The following is a 21,743-nucleotide window of genomic DNA, read 5'->3' on the forward strand; positions in this document are numbered from 1 at the left end:
AAAGTCTGATTCCCCTTTGTGAATTACGCATTTTAAAATTGGATGAAATAAAATACTCAACACTTCGTTTAAGCAGCAGAATCAATACAGCTGGTGGTGAATTAATGAACAGGAAGGCCCAAAGAACTCTCTCAGAAGGTATAGGGAAGCAATTAAAAGATGGAAGTGTAGAAGAAAAGAAAGCTATATGACACCCAGAACTAATAGGGCAGAGTCAGAGAGAGTGAGCTCAGGGCTGCTCAGGAGTAGGAGCGAAGTGATGCCTCAGTCAAAGGAACTTGCTTCCTCAAGCTCTCTGGCAGCCATTCTGACAGGGACGTTGACAAAAAGTTAAAGAGGAAAGAGCAAATTCCTTCACAAAAACGTGTAAAGAAGCAAAGACTGGTGAAAGGTCAAGAGCCCTGTCACTTTCTAAGCAGATGCTCAGTAGCAGAGACGATCATGTGTTTGAGACAGGAAATGAGGTGTGCCAGCATTTGGAACTCTCAAGGGAAAGTCCTAACTGATATTAGAGAATACTGGATGGATTCAGAAGGTGAAATGAAACCAGGAAGAAAAGGTGTTTTTTTAAATCCTGAGCAATGGAGACAGCTGAAGGAACAGATTTTTGACATTGATGATGTAGGAAGAAAACTATGAAATCAGAGCCAAATAAAACTTGTACTGTTTTAGTTGTTTTAGCCTGTCTTTTTACATTGGCTTTTGTTTTCTAAACACTGTTCTCCAAGCTATTGTATGTTTATATTGCCGAACAACTTGCAAAAAATTTTTTCTAATGTGCATTATTAAAAATGTTTAGAGTGAAGCTAATTGTTAACTTCATTAAGCACAATTGCTTTGTGCTCACATCCTAGTAAAATAAAATCAAGAAATACAAAAAGAAAGAAAGAAAGGAAGAAAGGAAGGAAGGAAGGAAGAAAGGAAGGAAGGAAGGAAGGAAGGAAAGAAGGAAGGAAGGAAGGAAGGAAGGAAGGAAGGAAGGAAGGAAGGAAGGAAAACGAACGAACAGGGTATTTCTGTAACTGAAGTTCTAGGAGTACATGGTAAAAATGAAAAGAAGGAATAAAATATTTGAAGAATTAATGACTAAAAATTGCACTGAGTTAAAGAAAGATAAAAAACCTGGATTGAAAGAGTTCAAAGGGTGCTAAACAAGACAGGTAAGCTGCGGGGGGGACCCTTCATACTTACGGACATTATAGAAAAGGTTAAGGCTATCAAAGATGAAAGTGTCCAGAACTTTAAGAGAGAAAGAATAGATCAAAAATCAGAGTGACACTTCTAACAGAATGCAGAAAACAACAAGATTTGGCATTGCGTTTTACTCTAGCAAATGTTTTATTCTTAAATTCAAATAACACCAAGAGGAAAAGTTTAGAAATATTTTTCTGGCTAAAATAAAATGTTTATTTTGTATTAATTATAGAGAGTTAATTTTTAAAATATCAGTGAAGGCTTAGTGGGTTGATAAGATTATGAGTTAGCAAATTCTGAAGAGTTTTAACAATGAAAGAAAATCTTGAAACTCTAAAGGATTTTGAAAGACTGTGATATCACATTTACAACTGAATTGAAGGAGTCAATGTTGCATGTAAATGAAGATGATTCTGGATGGAAAAAATTATCTAGCCCAAATAATTACCAGTGGTACAAAATTTGCTAGCACGAAACAAAAGAAATGAGATGAATAGACAGAAAAGTTAAGCTTATAGATTGGAGACAAATTAAACTATTGGGGTAATATACTGTCAATTACAATGAAAGCCTTAGCAATATATGAATATTAAGAAGAAAACTGAAAATTTTGTTGAAGTGCTTTCCTTTAGTGGGAGCTAGTGGAGTAGATTCAAGAGCATCTACATTCTACACAATGCTGAGTTACTGGCGAATTTATGAGCGAGAATTCAATAACTGAAAGACATTCTTTTTGTGTTTTTAAAAAGGCCATTGTTAGATAAGGCTATACTCTGGTTCATGTTTTTAATGGTAATGAAACTGATCTTTATAAATTAATGCCTGCAGGATTTGTTCTTTGAAAGAGGGACAAGCCCCCATTTAAAAGCTGTGAGTGACGGATGAGGAGTGCAAGGCCAGCAGAGATATTCATCTTTCCAGGACTCTTACTGGGATTTTTTTTTTTTTAAATCTCAATTAGTGCTGGGGTTACAAAGTTGCATAGGTTTTCTTTTCTTCTTTTAAAAAAGATTTTATTTATTTATTTTTAGAGAGAGGGGAAGGGAGGGAGAAAGAGAGGGAGAGAAACATCAGTGTGCAGTTGCGTCTTGTGCACCCACATTCAGGGACCTGGCCCGCCAACCCGGGCGTGTGCCCTTGACTGAGGATTGAACCAGCGACCCTTTGGTTTGCAAGCTGGTTTGTCCACTGAGCGACATGAGCCAGGGCTATAAGTATTTAATAGTATCATACTATAATACCTTTAATATTATTATTATACTATTGTTTGGAAAAATAACAAAGTATTTGCACTGGCAAGGAATAATCAAAGTTAGAGAACGTAGAGAGAAATGCCTACTGAATATGGTTTGGTAGTGGCTTCCCAAGTATCTGTGTACTCCACTATCTTTTGCTAGTTTCTTTAATCCTGCCCACACCTTTGTAAATTGTTAACTTCTCTTCAGTTATCTCTTTCAGGTGTATTGTTCTTTTGACTTACAGGTATTAATAAGTCAAAAGTTTGTTCTTTGAAAAGACTTACAAAGTAGAAAATCCACTGATAAGGTAGATTACTAAAAGAGAAAAGCTGATGATATGATATTATATATACAAAATCCTAGAGAATCCACAATAAAACTATTTAATAAAAACCTAAAGCAAGGTTACAAGGATGCAAGATCAATATACAGAAATTAATTGTATATCTGTACACTAGTAATGAACATTTAAAAAATAAAGTTGAAAACACACTTCCATATATAATAGTAGGCTTCCTATTCTATAGAAAGAATAAAATACTTATGAATAAATTTAATAGAAGTGCAAGACTCTTACACTGAAAACCATACAACATTGCTGAAATTAAAGAAGACCTAAATAAATGGAAAGATACCCCATGTTCATGGATTTGAATGCTTAATATTGCTAAGATATCAGTACTCCCCACATTGATCTACAGATCAACACAATGCCTATCTGAAGCCAGTTGGACTTTTTTTTTTTTTTAAATTTAATTTAATTTAATTTTATTTTTTTTATTAATTAATTTATTTACTTTTTAAATACATTTGTTTCTGCCTTCCCCCCACCTCTTTCCCTTGCCCCCTCCCACCTTCCCTCCCTCAGCTCTTCCCCTTTGGTTTGGACTTTTTTTTTCAAGTATTGATAAGCTGGTTCTAAAATTTATATGTATTGAAAGAGACCCATAATAACCAAAACAATTTGAGAAAGAACAAATTTGGAGGAGTCTCACTTTTTAATTTCAAAACTTACTACAAAGCTATAGTAATCAGAACAGTGTGGTACTGGAATAAGGAGAGACATAAGAATGAATGGAATAGAATTGAGGGTCCAGAAGTAAATCCTTGCAATTATGGAATTATGGTTAAGTTATTTTAGTTAAGGGTCCCAACACAATTTTGTGGTAAAAGAAGCCCTTTAACAAATGGTGCTGGGAAGTTGGACTCTTACAGTGTATACAAAAATTGACTATAAGCATATCATAGACCTATGTGTAGTACCTATAACTATGCATCTCTACATCTCTTAGGAAAAAACTTCTATGAGATAACTCTTCGTGACCTTAGGTTAGGCAATGATTTCTTAGATTTACACCAAAAAAAATATAAGCACAACAACAGCAAAATAGATAATTTGGATTTCAACAATTCAAAAAACTTTTGTGCTTCAAAGGACACCATCAATGAAGTGAAAAGACAAACTATAGAATAGGAGAAATACTTGCAAATTATATACCTGATAAAAGGACTGTAACCAGGAAATATAAAGATTCTTACAACTCAATAGTGTAAAGACAGTCTAATTAAAAGTTGACCATGGGTTTGAGTAGGTGTTTTTCGAAAGAAGATATACCAGAAGACAAACAAGTACATGAAAAGATGATCAACATCCTTAGTCATCAGGGAAATGCAGATTGAAACCACAATGAGATACCATTTCATATCCATCGGGGTAGCTAAAATAAAAAAAAGAATATTACATATTGATGAAGATGTGGAGAAATTGGAACCCTCATTCATTCATTACTGGTGGGAATATAACCTGGTGCAGCCACTTTGGAAAAAATTCAGCAGTGCTTCAAAATATCAGAAACACAGTTACCATACGGACCAGCAATTCCACTCTAGGTGTATATCCAAGAGAAACAAAAATATATTTTCACACAAAAACTTGGACATGAATGTTCATGGCAGCCTTGTCCATTATAGTGAAGTAGTAGAGACAACTCAGATGTCCATCATCTGCTGAATGGATAAATAAACTATGGTATATGGTATATGTATTCATAAATAGAATATTATTCAACCATAAAAAGGAAGAAGTATTCACATATACTACAACATAGATAAAAATAGAAAACATAACACTAAGTGAAAGAAGACTGTCATAAAAGATTACATATTATATGATTCCATTTACTATACGAAAGTTCCAGAATAGGAAAATCTATAGAGATAGAAAGTAGATTAGTTGTTTCCAGGTGCAAAAAGATAGAGGTAATGGGTAGCAACTGCTTATGTGTGCAGGGATTTTTTAGGGGTCATGAAAATGTTCTAAAATTAAATACTGGTGATGATTAACACTGTAAATACACAAAAACCACTGAATTATGCACTCAAAGACATATAAATAATTAAAGACTTTAAAGATTGTTGAAATGTTTTGGAGGTAGAACTGGCAGGATTTAGCTATAGATTGAATATGAGGTATGAGAGAAGTAATTCTAAAAGTTTTAGCATAAGCAACTTGCAGGGTTATAAGCTTATTTGGGGAATACAGTGGGTGAAGCATGTTGATCTGGGGGAAAGACTTGGGGTTCAGTTTTGGACATGTTAAGTCTGAGAAGAATATTAGATATCAAAGTAAAGATGTTGAGTGGACAGCTGAACATATGAGACTGGAAGTCAAGGGAAAAGTCTGAATTGATACCAGTACTTTTGGGAATTGTTAGATTGTATGTGGTATTTAAAATCATAGTACTAGAGAAGTGTCTATTTAGATACTTTGCTCAATTTTAATTGGGTTGTTTGTTTTTTTGGTGTTGAGTTGTTTAAGTTTTTAATATATTCTGGAAATTAATCATTAGCAAATATCTTCTCCCATGCATTGGATTGCCTTTTCATTTTGTTGATGGTTTCTTTTGCTGCACAAAAGCTTTTTAGTTTGATGTAGTTCTGTTTATTTTTTTCCTGTGTTTTCTTTGTCCACGGAGATATATTGGCAAAAATATTGCCACAAGAGTTGTCTGAGATTTTACTGCCTCTGTTTTCTTCTATGATTTTTATGGTTTCACACTGACATTTATGTCTTCTATGCATTTTGAGTTTATTCCGGTGTGTGGTGTGAGCCAGCGGTCTAGTTTCTTTCTTTCTTTTTTGCATGTACCTGTCCAAATTTCCCAACATCATTTATGGAAGAGACTGTCTTTACTCCATTGTATGCCCTTGCCTCCTTTGACAAATATTCATTGACCATAAAAGTGTAGCCCTGTGTTCAGTGCAGTGTTATTTACATTAACCAAGATCTGGAAGCAGTCCAAGTGCTCATCAGTAGATGAGGGTATAAAAAAGCTGTGATGCATTTACACAATGGAATACAACTCAGCTGTAAAGTGAAGAAAAGCTTACTTTTTGTGACAGCATGGATGGACCTGGGAATTATTATGCTAAGTGAAATAGGTCAGAGAAAGACAAATACTATGTGATCTCACTTATATGTGGAATCTGATAAAATAATTGAATGAACAAAGTAGAAACAGAGGCATAGATACATAAAACAGGCTGACAGCTGTCAGGGGAACAGGGTGTTGGGAGGCTGTGTGAAAAAGGTGAAGAGATTAAGCAAAAAAAAAAATATATATATATTCCACATGGACATGGACAGCAGTGTGGTGATAGTCAAAGGGAAAGCTAGTGGGGGGGGGGTGGAAAAGGGCAGAGTGGGGATAAATGGTGGCAGCGGGAGACTTGACTTTGGGTGGAGAGTGCATGATGCTGTGTGCAGATGATAGTTTATTGCGTTGTACACTTTAAACCTGTATGGTTTTATGAACCAATTCACCCCAATAAATTCAACGCTAAATAAATAAAATCATAAGACTGGTACAGGTCACTAAGGAATTAGGTATATATAGATGAAAGAAGAAGTCCAAGACTAAAACTTGGGGAATTCTGGTGTTAAGAGGTGAGAGAAGGTGCAGTTGCATTCGTAAAGGAGATTGGAAAGAGGTAGCCAGTCGGGCAGATGTAATAAAGACCATAATGTCTTGGAGGCCAAGTAAAGAATCTTTTCCGGGAGAGGGAATGACTGACTTTGTCAAATGACGCTGACAATGGCAGGTAAAACGAAACCTAAAATATAAAAGTCAGAAATATAAAAGTCATTGGTGGCTTTAGGGAAAACAGCTTCAGAGGGGGTTGAAGTCCCCATTTCCATTTTAGTTGGTGGCTGAGGGCCCTTCCCAGCTCCTAGATTGTCCGCATTTCTCACGCCGGGGTCCACTTCTTCCGTCTTCGAAGCCTGCAGTGGTGGGTCGTGCTTTGAATCTCTGCCGCCTCTTTGTCTGTTGTCGTATCTCTCCGGCCAGATAGTCTGACATCCTCTTCTGCTTTAAAAAGCCCATGTGATTACATTGGTCCCACTCAGATAATCCAGGATAATCTCCCCATTTTAAGGTTCATAAACATAAGCGTGTATCTGCAAAGCTGTGTTTTCATATAAAATAAAATATTGATGGGGTCTTGGGATTAGGGTGTGGACACTTTGATGCGGGGTATTTTTAGGCCGAACACAGAAATCATTAAAGTGTAGATAGTATTTTAAACCGTGGGGATAGGAAATATTGCCCAAGAACAGTGTGTAGTTGTTTCCTGTATCTTCTGCTGGGAGATTACTTTATCCATCCTTGTCTGATATGCCCCAATCTCTTGGGTATCCAGAATTCCCCTCTCACTTCCAGATTTGGGATATATGGAGAGGCGTTTTACCAAGTTCTCACCAAAAGGACTGGTACCTGCTTTCTTGACCTTGTTAATCTCATGGGTGCGGCCAAGCCCAGTTTCGACCCGTAAGTCACCTCTTCTCAGCCACCTCTGCCTCTTGAGCTCTGCTGCTGCCCTGAGATAATGCTCTTCTTGGATCTAGGTGACCTATTCACCTTGCTCTGGAGCGGCCAGGCCTCCTTTTAGGCTTTGTTTATGGTTATGAACTCTTTCCTGAAGTTCTGTTTTTCACTTTCTACCCATCTACTAGCTCTCTCCCTGCTTCATGCTGCAGTCAGTACATCAGTGAGATCAAGCATGACCATTCTTAGGGGAGCTTATTCCAGTACCCAGGATCTTGGGCACAAGTGAGAACCTCAAGCCCTTTGAGTGATAAAAGAGGTGGCAGGAAAATAAAAGTCAACATCTGTTGTGATGTCACACGAACGATTTTGAGGCTGAGAGCATGGGATTGAGAATCTGACGTTTTGGGGCTCCAGTCCAGGATCTGATATATACCAGCTATAGACAATGTTAAGTACCTCTTTTAGTTCCAATTTTCTCATTTGTAACATGGGGATAAAAGATAACCTCAAAGGTGTGTTATGAGCAGATGTACCCTAGTGCAGGGTAGTAAGGTTCTTCTTATCATTATGGGATATGAGCAGAGACACAAGTAAGAAAACATAGCCTATTGGTGTGATGCGTCCAAATATTTGTATTTGGATATTTTATTTTGAGTTTGGGGAAAAGTGCATTTGCATAGTCAGTGGCAGAGCTGGTGGGCTGCAGAGCTAGTAGTACGGTCTCATTTGCCTTTAGTGACTTTCTCAATCCAGGATATATACTTGTAAACATTGGTGTAGATGCCGACGTCTCCACCCATGAAGTGTCCGACCTCGATCCCCTGGAGCTTGTTTTTGCAGATGACAGTAGCGACAGCCACTTCCTACCAGAGACAGTGCAGAGAGTGGGAGACAGAGTTTGGTCAGATCTTCTCCTCAAAGGCTCCCTCTAGTCCCCAACTTGGGAGAGCCCTGCCTAGAGGTAGTATGCTGACTCCTGAAAAGAGTACTGAATGGCGCCCTGGCTGGTGGGGCTCAGTGGACTGAGCGCCAGCCTACAAACCAAAGGGTTGCTGGTTTTATTCCCAGTCAGGGCGCATGCCTGGGTTGCAGGCCAGTAGGGGGCATAGGAGAGGCAACCATACATTGATGTTTCTCTCCTTCTCTTTTTCCCTCCCTTCCCCTCTCTAAAAATAAGTAAATAAAATCTTTTTTAAAAAGTACTGAATGGGGAGACAGAAAGTTCCAGTCATTTATCTAGCTTTGCTGTCATTATCCTTGCGTGATCTTGAGAAAGTTGGAGAAAAATCTTCTGAGGACTCACACGTAAAATCAAACCCCATTTATTTAAACTAGTGAAGCTGTTTTCCATTTGTGAGAAGTCTGAATTATTTTTTTTCAGCAATGCCCATTTTCACTTGCAGCTATGAGAATAACAGTATTATTAACTACAGTTACCACATGAAGCCCTTACATGGGTAAAGACATTGGTAAGGAGCGCCCATTACTGAAGAAACAACAGGGCTTGCTGCAGCCTTATCAAGTTCTCAAATTTTTTTTTTTGAGAGGATGAGGGTTTCCCATTTTTCTTAGTATCGAGATTAAGTAGCTATCTAGACACATACAAGTTCATGAAAGCTGAATATAGAGAAAAGGTTACCCCAAAAATTCGGCTGAATACTTTGACAAATTTAACACATAAGGAGTTCCTGTGGCTTTTTCCTTGCTCAGTTTTCTGGCAGTCTTTGTCAGACATCACAGGGGCCTCCAGGTTCTGCCTTAAATCGGGGTATCGGCCTGAGGGAAAACAGAGGTAAAGAAACCTTCTTGTTCACAATTGACACTTAGCCCCTCCCGCTACCACCCTCTCCTGCAATTGGTGTTTTTGTTGGTGTGTCTGAAGAAAATAAGGAATGAAGAAAAAGGAGGGCATGATCCTGGGTGTGTTTATGAGAGTCCCTCCCGAGGATTTTGAAATAGCCTTTATGTCTCTGTCGGAAGCCGAGTTTCTTTCTATTTTGTGCCCAGCCTTGGAGGAAGAAGGGCTGGCCCAACTCAGGTTCTCAGAGATCTCCTCCACATGTAACATGCGCCTGTTGGGGCTGGAGGGACATAGCCTCTTTAATGTGAACTGTGCCTCTGACCATCAGAGCCCCAGCAGGTAAACATTAGACCCCTAAAGAGGCAGGGGTGGGGGGCACTAGACACCCTGGGAAAGGAGGAGCTTCGGACTTCTGGGTGGGTCTCTTTTTGCCAGACCACTTGTGTAGTCTTTCCCTTTGGTCTCCCCCAGTCTCCTGTCCTTCCTCAGCGATGCCGATATGGGTGCTCCTCTCGAGGGATAACTGAGGACCCCGACTTGCTGGGGGGGCGCGGTGCACTCACCGTTGTTGTCTTGGCTCCAGTCCAAACCTGAAAGCAGACAGACGGTGCCTGGCCGGACGTTGCTGGTGGCGAGGTCAAGGGGCTGGACTTTGTGGTTGAATTTAGCTGGCTTTGCCAGCTGAATGAGCATGAGGTCATCCTGGGGGTAGCTATCACTATAGTTCCAGTAGCGGACAATATTGATGGGGCTAATGGTCTGCTCTGTCCCATCTCTGACTCTGACCTTGAAATTTCCCAGCACCACTTTCAGGTTTCTGGAGGGAGAAGGGTTTGGAAGTAATCGCTATCGTTACCCTCACCATCATCACCAAAGCTGATGCTGATCATTACCATGTGCCGGCTACTGCACCAGGTTCTCCATCTGGATTTTGGGTTACCCCATTTACCACTCACAATGAAATCTGTGAAGTGGATCCTATTTTTAATGCCCTCTTTTCAGAGGAAGTCGGGGAGGTACATGAGAGTAGTTCAACCTTGGTCACACAGTCAGCGGTGGAGCCTTAAACTACTAGGTTTTGAGGAAGCGTCCTTAATGCAGAGGAGAGGAAAATTATGCGTGGCACAGGTATATTACTTTCCCTCCCTTTTAACTCCAGGCTGTCGAGTTGGGCAGTTCCATTCTGGTGCAGGTAACAGAATGGGATGAACTGCATATTGGATGGCTCCTATTTGCTTCATCAGGTCCATGCCCAACCCCATTTTGTCCTGGTCTGTACCTTTGGAAAATGATATATGTGGATTCAAAAATCAATGGTTTTTGTCCAGTAGGAAGCACCAGAAAGTAACTGGAGGAAGAAGTATGAGGTTGGAGTATTTATCCTCCCAGCTCCCTTTCTGCAGGGTTGCCACAGATTGGCTGTTGGCTGTGTCTCATGACCAAATGTTACAGCTCCCATAAGGCAAGTCTCTCTACTTGAGCTTTTTTCCTCCCCCCCCCTTTCTCTCTCCCCTCCCACTTGTATCCATTCTCTCCTCACGCATTTTGGTCTAGGGGCAGTAATTGTACCTTTCTAATACTATCTGTGGGAGTACTGAACCAATCTTTGTGTTTTTCCTATTTCCCTTGTCCGTACCTTTGCCATTAGTTCTTTTTAAAAATTCTCCTGAATTTGTCCAATGTGAGCCCTTCCTAAGTTAGCTGCTGGCCCCTTACCTTCTAAAACGCATTCATATTGCCAGGACGAAACTTGGACAAACTGACAAGAGACTGAGGAGGCAAAATATCTAGAACAAGACTCTTCAGTGGCAGCACTGTTGACATTTTGGGGCTGGATAATTCTGTGTTGTGGGGGTTGTCCTGTGCGGTGTAGGATCTTTAGCAACATCCTTGCTCTGGCCTTTGTTCACTAGATCAATGCCAACAGCACTGCCCTCCCCACTCCCAACTCTGCTGTGACAACCAAAAATATCTTCGGGCTTCGCCAAATATACCCTGGGGTGGGGGGGACATTGCCTCTCTTTGAGAACCGCCGGTGCAGAACGAGTAGTAGCTATTTCAGGGGGTGAGGAATGATGCCCAACACTCACGGTAAGTAGCAGTGAGCTGGGGCCAGCACCCAGTTTTCTTTGATGAGGACACCCACACAGGGGTTGAAGTGAGACTTGAGGTATACCAAATAGGGAGCATGGTCTTCCTGTTGCACAGATGCGTGAGCAGAGAAAAATGTCCCTGAGGAAATAATATTCTTTGTATATAAGACATTCTTAGAACGAATAATACCGTCAATAATTTCCTAGTTGAAAAGGAATATGTACAGTTTTAAAAAAGTAATTGTCCAGGAAGTGTTTGACATTTTTTTCCTGAATAGAAATGTAAATTAAGACAATGTACCATTTTATCTACTATTTATAATAATCGTTTTTCTTTAATGTTGATAAGATTCAATCCAAGAAAGTACAATGAGACTCTCATTCACTGCTTGTAGGGGTGTAAATTGATTTTTTCTTTTTTTTAATTGTTCAACTACATTTGTCCCCATTTTCCTACCACCACTTAGATTCTAACTTTTTGAAAAGAAAGTTAGAAATAGGCATGAAGAATTATAACTCATTCATCACCTGTGGACTAATCGTTCCAGCCCCAAGGATCCGTTCTACTGAAATAGCCAGATGTAGACAAAGAGTATGAATAAGTGTGCTCATATGAGCGCTATCTATAGGTAAACACTGGAAACATAAATGCCCAATGCAGTAATGTTGGACATTGAAATGAAAAAGTTCATGTAAAAGTGGAACACCATGCATATTAAAATTGTATAAATAATATTTATAAATATTAAACAGCAAAGAAAATATTGGTACCTTTTCTTTAAGTTAAAAATAATTAAACCCAGTAATTCAGTTGCCTAAAAACAAGAAGTCAAAAATAAACCATTTAAATTCAAAAATATATAAATAAAATAAAGTCTGGGAATAAATTCAAACCCAAGTATTAGCCTGTGTTGATTAAGAGGTGGGATTATGAGTGTTTATTTTTTTCGCTTATTAATATTTCTAAATTTCTTAATATGAACATGCAATTTTTTTAAATAAATGAATTATTTTTAGAAAACCCCCAAAACTAGAGATGACAGAGGAAGAAGGCTAATCCTAGTATCAGAAATAAAGCCCTGATCTTATATTGGCCGCCCTCGGTACTCCTGACACCTTGCCGCAGACCCAGCTTGGCCTGCTTCTAACGTAAGCTTCTCTGTGTGGCCATGGCTGAAAACCCCCCAGGGAAGCAAGGCAGGGTGTTAATAAGGGTGAAAGGCACAAGGCTCTTGGATGTATTTAACCTTCAGTGACCCTTTCATGTAAGCAGTGATATTCCCATTTTGACTGTAGAAACCGAAGCCCATGAGGATGGACTGACTTGCCCCAGCTCACACAGCTAACCTGTGATGCGGCCCAGGCAGTCCAACGCCTCCAGCAGATCCTGCCTTCGGAAGTCAGGGAGTGCCGGGGGCAGGGCTCGTGCGTTTGATCTTTTGTTCCCACCTTCTCCATTCCCTGCCTTCTGAGTTTCTAAGCTTTTGATGTCAAAATGAACTCTTTGTCCTTACGCCTACGCTGGGACTTTCCTGGTGGGTGATGAGGTCCACATTTTATAAAACCAGGGGAACAATGTTGAGAATTCTTCAAGGTAGGTACACACCATGGACCACCCTATAGCTTAGCACTGGAAGAGTGGGCTCAACCTGTCCTGAGAGTCTCTGGTTGGGGTGCAAGAGGGGAGGACCCTAATCTGCTCATGACCCTTTTTCTTGACTTTTTTGATGCCCTCTGCACATCCTGCATCTGTTTGCCTCACTTCATCCTACAGTAACCTCTGCCTTATAGGATGGAGTAGAAGGTTATGGATACATACCAACCAGGACAGTCAAACAGAAGATAGATTTCATAGCAGTCCAGATCTTTCCCTGTGACATGTAGAAGGAGATCAGTAGAGTATGGAACTTGCACCTCAGTCTTCTCCTCGAGAACAGCTGGGAGAGTCAGTGGATATGGTTAGGCATGGGGCATGCAGTGGGATTGGAAAGCAGCTCCTGTCTTAAACAGAACCAGGGGGGAGGAAGAGGGCTCTAGATAGACAGATGGAGGCCCTTCTGCTCCAGGAAGGTGGGGACTGTACCTCTATTTGAGTTTTTAGGGAAAGAAAAAGAAGCCTGACTCCTTAGACTTCTCAGTCCAGGTCCCTGTACATGCTGTTCCTAAAAGCCCACCTGACTAAAGGTAGTTCAGCTGCCTGTGGGAAAAGGAGCCTAGGCTTAGGACCTGTATTCCCCATGGAGTGTCTGGGCCAGGACTGTGGGGGACAGGATTCTGCACCTTAGCTCAAGAAGACAGCGTCCCCAGGTTTGCTCTGAGCCCCCTAATAGTTACTTATACTTCCCCTCAGCCCCTCCCTTCTTTATTACACTAGCCTCATCTTTCCCTGTTGATCTCTGTTCCATCACCTGTCCATCATCACCAGCTGGGCCTGGTTGTCCTGCCCAACAGCTTCGAGCTAAGGAAATGTAGAAATGAAAAGCATTCACAGGACAGTTCTTTTGACATTTGGAGAATGGTTTGAATTCTAGATTACTTATGTTGGTGACACTTAAGAAGGCAGGACCTCTGAGTGCTTTTTAACCTAATGAAAAGTTCTCTTAGCCAGTGCCATCCTGGGGTAATTGGGAGCACACGCTAACAAGAGAAAGAGCAGTTGTGCCAATAGCCAACATCCATTGAATGCTTACTGGATGCTGTGCACTGAGCTAAGTTCTTTACAGACATTGTTAGTGGCCATTTTACATTAAGTTAGTCTAATACGATATAAGTGAATTATACTTTGTATCACTATAACTAGATTTTCTTAAGCCCATAATCTCATTCCCATGTTGCAACAACCCTGGAAAGAGGAGACGGGTGGGCTGGTATCATTTTTTTTTTTCCAGAGCTGTAGGTGACAGAACTGAAACAGGGAGAATTTGAGTATTTTTTTCAAAATCATACATGACTGGAAAGACTAGAAGTAGAATCTAGATCTTATTGGATATTTTCAACCACATCCTCTAGGCTGCAGCTGATCAACCAGCGTGGTGGATCCTGGCAAACTCTGCATTCTCTCCCACAAAGACCCTCAGGTGTGACATGAAAAACACACATGACACATACTTTACTGAACGTCACAGTGAACACGGAGGTACGAGTGTGGAGTAGGCTGGTTTATGAAACAGGGTGGGGCAAAAGTATGTTTACAGTTGTTCGCATGGAAAAATAATACAGTCATTAGGAAACAACAATGCAAGAATAAATTCTGTGTTTCCCATAGTCACAACAGTAAATCCATTTTTGCCCCGCCCTGTATACTGAGGTTCAAAGACAGCATGGAGTTTCCAGAGGTTTTCTGTGGTAGGTGCTGGGTTTAGTTAACACAGGTGAAAAGTTGAGAAAGAGTTATGCTTTACTCTGTGGTTGTTTTCTCCAGAATTTTTGGAAATACTATGGGCCAGGAAGGGAGTGTGAGGGTTAAGATCAGAAAAGCAAGGTTTCTATCTAGAAAAATATCTCTAAAGACAACAGGTTGTCTGCAGGAGGTGGGCACTGGGGGCTACTACCTGTCTATGAGTTTCAAACTGGTATCTCTAGCCCTGACCTCCAATCCCACATCTTCAAATGCCTCTGAGAAGCCATCGTTGGCATCTACCTTAGCATTCCCTGAAACATAGCATGTTAAAATTACACTCCCCGTTCCTCCAACCTTTCGAGTGCATTCTTTTACCTGTTTTCCTTATTTTGGGAGATAAATCTACCTTCCACTTGTTTGAATTCTCTGTTTCTCACCACTCAATCCCCAAAGTCCATCCTACTTTGAGGAATGTCTAAAGTCCATTCTCGCTGCGGCCATCCTAATCCAGGCCGTAAAGTCATCTGGCATGAACTAATGTATGTGACCGCCTGCTGTGGCTCAAATGGACACTTTTTCTTTGACTCAGAACTGTTTTTTTTTTTTCTCTAAGATGCAAATGAGATCATATTAATCTCCTTAAAACTCTTTAGTGATTCCCTACTGCCTAAAGAATAAACGCCAAGCGTGGCGGCGAGGGACCTCCCTTGATCCCCCGCTTCCTCTCGCCTTTGTCGCCCTCCCTTCCCACCCCCTCTGACACCTCCCCCACCTGCCCACCTCACACATTTTCCAAGGCCTACCGAACTTAAGTGTGGGTTTTCTTGTTTTAATACTAGTAACTTTTTATATTACTTTAGCCTTTGAATTCTTCCTTTAGTTGGTCAGTCCCATTTATTGTTCCCCTTTTTGTTTTAGGGTATAGATAGCTGATACGGACCTTGCTCTCACAGCTTCTCTTTGAAAAATTAACCTTAGAATCCTACGGGTGGATGGATGGGATGTGTGTGTGTGTGTGTGTGTGTGTGTGTGTGTGTGTGTGATAATCAACATTTCCTCATATGTTTGTAAATTATTTGTTATTAAGTTCTTTCTCTATTAGTGCTATTATAGATTCTGTGTTACATATGGAGACATGTCAGTCCCCAGCCTCATTTCAAAGAATCTCTCAAATTTATAGAACTCTAAATCTATCATCGTTTCATTCTGCCATCTGATTTTCTATTTAAGTAATATTCTTGTTATTTTTTGCCATCAGAAATAAACTTGAAAAAGGCAGCTACTGAGAAAGTTGAGAGAGAGTGTGCACGAGTGTGCAGGTGAGCGTGAGCAGGGCTTGTCGGGGAGAGCGGTGCAGTCAGGGCAGCGGACAGACCTGGCGCGAGCCGCCAGGACGGGCGTTGGTTGGGACCTGTCATTCACATTGTGTGCGTGGCTGTGCAATGTGAATCTGTGCAAGGGAAGCAGCCCTGAGGGGGTTGGGCTGAGTGTGACACATGCATAAAGGGAGGGGAGTCACACAGAAGGGTGGGGACAGCTCTGCTTCATCCGAGCAGCCCAGAAAGGAGAGGGGTCAGTGAGACATGTAGAGGGAGGGGTGCAAGGCACACACTGTGGGGGAGGAACTGGTGAGAAGAACTGAGAGGTAAAGGTAGGAACTTGGGATGAACTCTAACTCCACGGAAGGTTCACAGGACTCCTCTGGAATTCTTTCCCCTAGGTGAGGCGGACACAGCTCAGGCCCCCAGCGTTCACCGTCCCGCTGGGCAGACTGCAGTTACACGGGGAAGGTCCCTGTGTCTACTGCCCTTTTTTCACACCGAGGCTCAAGACTGGAAGGAGAGCCCTCTGGACCACAGACTTTTATAGAATCGCATCCCAGTTCTGTCCCCTGCACCTTCTCCCACTCTTCAGAATCCCCGTGCAGGTCGTAAGCTCTATACCTGCCTTGTGCCGGTTAGTTTCCACTACACCCTTATCTTCAGAACAGGATTCAGACGTCGGCATGAAGTGTGTGCTGTTAGTCTTCCTGGTGGTGGCTGGTGAGTAACTGAAGGCATCTTTTTGTCAAGTTGATTAGGGCTCTGTTTTGGGGTGAGGCTGTGGCGCTTGTTGGGGAGGGAGAGCTGGTGGGTCAGGAACATGAAAGTTTGGGGAGTAGGTGATACACTAGTCATTTCATGCACAGGCTCTGCCATTTGTTGTACGTGACTAAACCTTTCCATTATGGGCTGGAAGCCTCCTCTGAGCTTCTGATAACCTTCTTGGGCTGAAACATGGAGCCATGCCGGAAGGCAGGGTGGAGAGAGGGTCCTGGAAGGGCGAATAGGAGTTTATAAAAGACATAGAAAACAAAAACAGCCAGGATTTTGCTGTAAGGTTCAAAAGGAAAAAGTAGATCGTGTTCTTTGGGCTTTAAAACATAATGTTTAACAACAACAACAATAATAAAATCAATGTCATCACCACCGCCACCATAAAAGCATATACCTATATAGTGCCTATATAATGGACACTGCCCTGTTTTCTACATATTAACTCATTTAATTCTTATTACAACTTTGTGAGGTATTATTGTTCTCATTTTATTGATGAGGAAACTGAGGCACAGAGCAATTAATTAACTTAAGTAAATTAGTATGGCTCTGTAAATTGGCAGTAATGCTCTTCTGCTTAATAGTTAAGTGGTTTGGGACAAATACCCTACCTTCTTTGAACCTCAGTTTTCTTATGTGAAACATTGGAAAAGTAACGTCTATCTTTTAATAATGTGTAATGCCTCCTACACCTATATTAGACTGAGTGTAGCGAACCACGTTAAGTGTGGGAGGGGTGGGAGGCTTTTTCGTCCGCAGAGAGGAGCCAGCCAGCGTGCAGGGCAGGAGGTGCGATGTGTTCAGAAGACCACCTGCAGGGCAGGAGTGCAGAGCAGGGCAGTGGAGTGAGAGTTATGCAGTAGAGGGTCTTCTGCCCTTGGTTTAAGAAATAATCCTGGGTGTACTAGGAAGACTTTAAAGAGTTTTAAATATGGGAGTTACATGACCCCATTTATGATTTAAAAAGATTCATGTGACTTCACTCATTAATTCTCTTGAGATTTTTCCAAGCTGTGTTCATATCAATGGGTTGTTCCTTTTTACTGTGAGTATTATTCCATGGTATGGAAGTCCCATAGTGAGTTTAATTACTCACCCACTGAAGGACATCAGTGAACAAAGCTGCTACATTTTGTGTGATAAGTTTTCATTTGTCTGCGGTTCAGTCCCCAAAATGCAATTTCTAACCCTGTGGTAATTGTGTTTGCTTTCATACCGAACTGCTAACTTGATTTCCAGATTGGCTGCATGATTTCACATCCCCACTAGCAGTGTGTGAGTGAGCTGTTTTCCGTACATCCTTGCCAGCATTCGGCGTTGCCATCGTTTTTCACCTTAGCCATTCTGCTCCACGCACAGTAATATCTCATCGTTTTAATGTTCATTTACCCAGTGACTAATGCTGTTGAATATCTTATCATGTGCTTATTTTCCATATGTATATTCTCTTCAGTGAAGTGTCTATTCTTGTCTTTTGCTCAGTTTCTAATTAGACTTTGGGTTTTCTTTTTTGACTGTTGAGTCTGACAGTATATAATAGATAGTTTAGATAAAAGTACTTTGTCAGAGATGAGGTTTGCACACATTTTTTCCCCCAGTTTGTAATTTGTCTTTAAACTCTCTTCAGAGGGTCTTTTTTGGTGAGGTCAGATTGATCAACTTTTCCTTTTATGGGTTTTAATTTTGGTGTGAAGTCTAAGAACTCATCGTGTAACCCTAGATCCTGAAAATGTTCTCTTTCTTTTTTCTGCTATAAGTTTTATAGTTATGTTTTTAAGTCTGTAATCCATCTAAGTTAAATTTTGTATAAGGTGTGAGCTTTAGGTGGAGGTTTTTGTTTTTGGTCTATGGATGTTTAATTGTTCCAGTAATTTTTGTTGAAAGGCTGTACTTTATTGAATTGCTGTTGTACCTTTGTCAAAAATCAGTTGGACATACCTGTGTGTGTCTATTTCTCGATTTTCTGTTATGTTCCATCAATTTCTATGCATGCTTCTCTGCCAGTGCTGCATTGTCTGGAATACTGTACCCAGATAAGTCTTAATAGTAGGTAGAGTGACCTTGTCCACTCTGTTATTTTTTTTAAAGATTATATTAGCCTGTGACTTTTTCTATAAAATTTTCAATCTTTCTCTCTGAATATGATAAATCTTGCTGGAATTTTGATATGAATTTTATTAAATCTGTAGATTTGTTTAGGTAGAAGTGGCATTTTTACTTTGTTGAGTGTTTCAGTTTATGAACATAGCATGCCATTCCTTTTATTGAATATTTAGTTATTTCATTTACTTCATCAACATTTTGTAATTTTTAGCAAAAACATCTTGTACGTATTTTGTTAACTGTACACCTAATTTAATTTTCTTTAGAGTGATTGTAACTGGTATTGCATTTTTAACTTTGGATTTTATATAGTCAATGCTAGTTTGGAGAAGTGTTGATTGATTTTTGTGTGTTGATCTTGTATCCTGTGACCTTGCTAAACTCACATGTTCTCGGAGTTTTTTGTAGATTCTTTGGAATTTTCTATGTAAACAATCATGCCACATACAAATAAGAATGGTTATATTTCTTCCTTTCCAATTGGTTTGTCCTTTATTTCTTTTTCTTCCCTTGTTGCAGTGGCCAGAATGTACAATACTATTTTGAGTGAGAGTATTGAGAATGGGCAGTGTTTTCTTATTTCAGGTCTTAGGGTGTAAGCATTCAGTTTTTCCCCACGGAGTATGATGTTAACTTTAGGATTTTGTACATGCATATTGTCAAGTTGAGGTAATTATTCTTCTTTCTAAATTAGTGAGAGTTTTTATTAGGAGTGGGTATTGGGGTTTTCAGCTCATTCCCACCATCTGCATAAATTAACATAATAAATTTTCCTGTTTATCTTGTTGATATTGTGGAGTACATTGATTGATTTTCAAATATTAAATCAGGCTGGCATGCCTGGAATAAGCCCCATTTAGATGTATAATTTTGTATACATTACTAGATCTGATTTCCTAATGTTTGCTGAGGATTTTTACAGCTTCATGATGATAGCCATTTTAACAGGTGTGAGATGAAATCTCATTTTGGTTTTGATTTGCATTTCCCTGGTGATTAGCAAAGTTGAGAATCTTTCCATATGCCTGTTGGCCATTTGGATGTCTTCTTTGGAAAAATATCTGTTTAGTTCTTCTGCCCATTTTTAAAATATTTTATTTATTTATTTTCAGAGAGAGGGGAAGGGAGGGAGAAACAGAGGGAGAGAAACATCAATGTGTGGTTGCCTTTCACTTTCCCCCTGCTGGGGACCTGTCCCACAACCCAGGCATGTGCCCTGACTGGGATTCGAACAAGCAGCCCTTTGGTTCACAGGCAGGCATTCAGTCCACTGAGCCACACCAGCGAAGGCTGCCCATTTTTTAATTGGGTTATTTGCTTTTGTTGAGTTGTATGAGTTCTTTGCATATTTTGAATATTAACACTGTATTCAATATGTGATCTGCAAATATTTTTTATCTCATTTGTAAGTTGCATTTTCATTTTGCTGATTTTTTTTTTTTGCCATGCTGATGCTTTTTGGTTTGATGTAGTCTCACTTGTTGATTTTTGCTTTTTTTGCTTGTGCTGCTGGTGCCATAGCGAAAAAATTGTTTTCGAGACCCACATCAGGGGGCTTCTTCCTTATTTTTTCTTGCAGGATTTTTACAGTATTTCATTCACAATAGCATCAGAAACAGTAAAATACTTAGGAATAAATTTAATCAAAGAAATGAAGAATCTGTATGATGACAACTACAAGACTTTGGTGAAAGAAATTGAAGAAGATACAAATAAACTGAAAAATACCATGTGTTAATGGATTAGAAGAATGAATATTGTTAAAATGTCCATACTACCCAGAGCCATCTATAGGTTCAGTGCAATCCCTATCAAAATTCAGCATTTTTCATGGCAATAGAAAAAAAAATCTTAAAATTTGTATGGAGCCACAAAAGACCCCTACTAGCTAATGCAATCCTGAGAAAGAAGAAAAGACTAGAGGTATCACAGTTCCTGATATCAAACTATACTGGAAAACTATAATAATCAAAACACGATGTTACTGGTATTAAAATAGACACATGAATCAATGGAACAGAATGAAGAGTTGGAAATAAACCCCTGCATGTAGGTCAACTAATATTTGGCAAAGGGTCAAGAACACACAATGGGGAAAGGACAGTCTTATCAACAGACGTTGTTGAGGAAATGGTATAACTATAGGCAGAAACATGAAATTGGACCCCCCTATCTTACACCACTCACAAAAATTAACTCAAATGGATTAAAGACTTAAACATAAGATCTGAAACTATAAAATTCCTAGGAGAAAACATAAAGAAGAAGCTCTGAATTGATTTTCAAATGTTGAACCAGTCTTGCATGCCTAGGGTAAATCCTACTTGGTCTTGGTGTACGAGCATGACATAAATAGACTCATTGATACAGAAAATATTTTTATGGTTGCCAGATGGGAGGGGAGTTGGGGGGATGGGTGAAAAAGGGGAAGGAATTAAGGAGTACAAATTGGTAGTTATAGAGTAGTCATGGGGATGTAAAGTATAGAATAGGGAATATAGTCAGTAATACTGTAATAACTGTGTATGGTATCAGGTAGTTACTAGATTTTATCAGGGTGATTACTTAATAAGTTATATAAATGTTTAATCACTGTGCTGTATGTAGTATTATTTTGTATATTAACTAAAATTTACAAATAAAAATTACTTAAAAACCAAAATAAACTGGTTCCTCCCTCTTGTCCTTTATATCATTGCTGTCCTTTATTTCACTTATGAGCATGTATACATATGCATAATTGAATTATTTTGAGCATAGTTACCTATTATATCAGTTAAAAATAAAAAAGTAAAAGTTTTTTTAACTTCACTTATTTCTTCTTTGATGTTTTTCCTTTCTTTGTATAGATCCAAGTTTGTGACCTATAGTATTTCCCTTTTCTTAAAGATCTTATTTTAACATTTCTTGCAAGGCAGGTGTACTGGCAACAAATTCCTAAATTTTTGTTTGTCTGAGATAGTCTTTATTTCTCATTCACTTTTGAAGGGTGATTTTACAGGGTTTGAAATTCTAGGCTGGTATCTTTTTTCCTCAATATTTTAAATAT

The 21,743-nt window shown here is 39.7% G+C and overlaps 1 protein-coding gene and 1 pseudogene across 1 annotated transcript; one reads left to right on the plus strand and one right to left on the minus strand.

The window, feature by feature from the left end:
- The first annotated feature begins 244 nt into the window (after nucleotides 1–244).
- LOC129063034 (activated RNA polymerase II transcriptional coactivator p15-like) lies at nucleotides 245–639 on the plus strand (annotated as a pseudogene).
- Nucleotides 640–7,983: 7,344 nt separating this feature from the next.
- Nucleotides 7,984–13,008, minus strand: PRSS37 (serine protease 37). Its single transcript, XM_054564041.1, has 5 exons — nucleotides 12,975–13,008; nucleotides 11,153–11,294; nucleotides 9,626–9,879; nucleotides 8,901–9,037; nucleotides 7,984–8,124 (listed from the first exon to the last, which is right to left on the minus strand). Exons 1-5 carry the CDS (start codon nucleotides 13,006–13,008, stop codon nucleotides 7,984–7,986), a joined length of 708 nt encoding a protein of 235 aa, XP_054420016.1.
- Nucleotides 13,009–21,743: the final 8,735 nt, after the last annotated feature.

Source organism: Pteronotus mesoamericanus, unplaced genomic scaffold (genome assembly GCF_021234165.1).
Source record: "Pteronotus mesoamericanus isolate MK-2021 breed Mesoamerican mustached bat unplaced genomic scaffold, CSHL_Meso_final scaffold_85, whole genome shotgun sequence".
NCBI classification, from domain to species: Eukaryota; Metazoa; Chordata; class Mammalia; order Chiroptera; family Mormoopidae; genus Pteronotus; species Pteronotus mesoamericanus.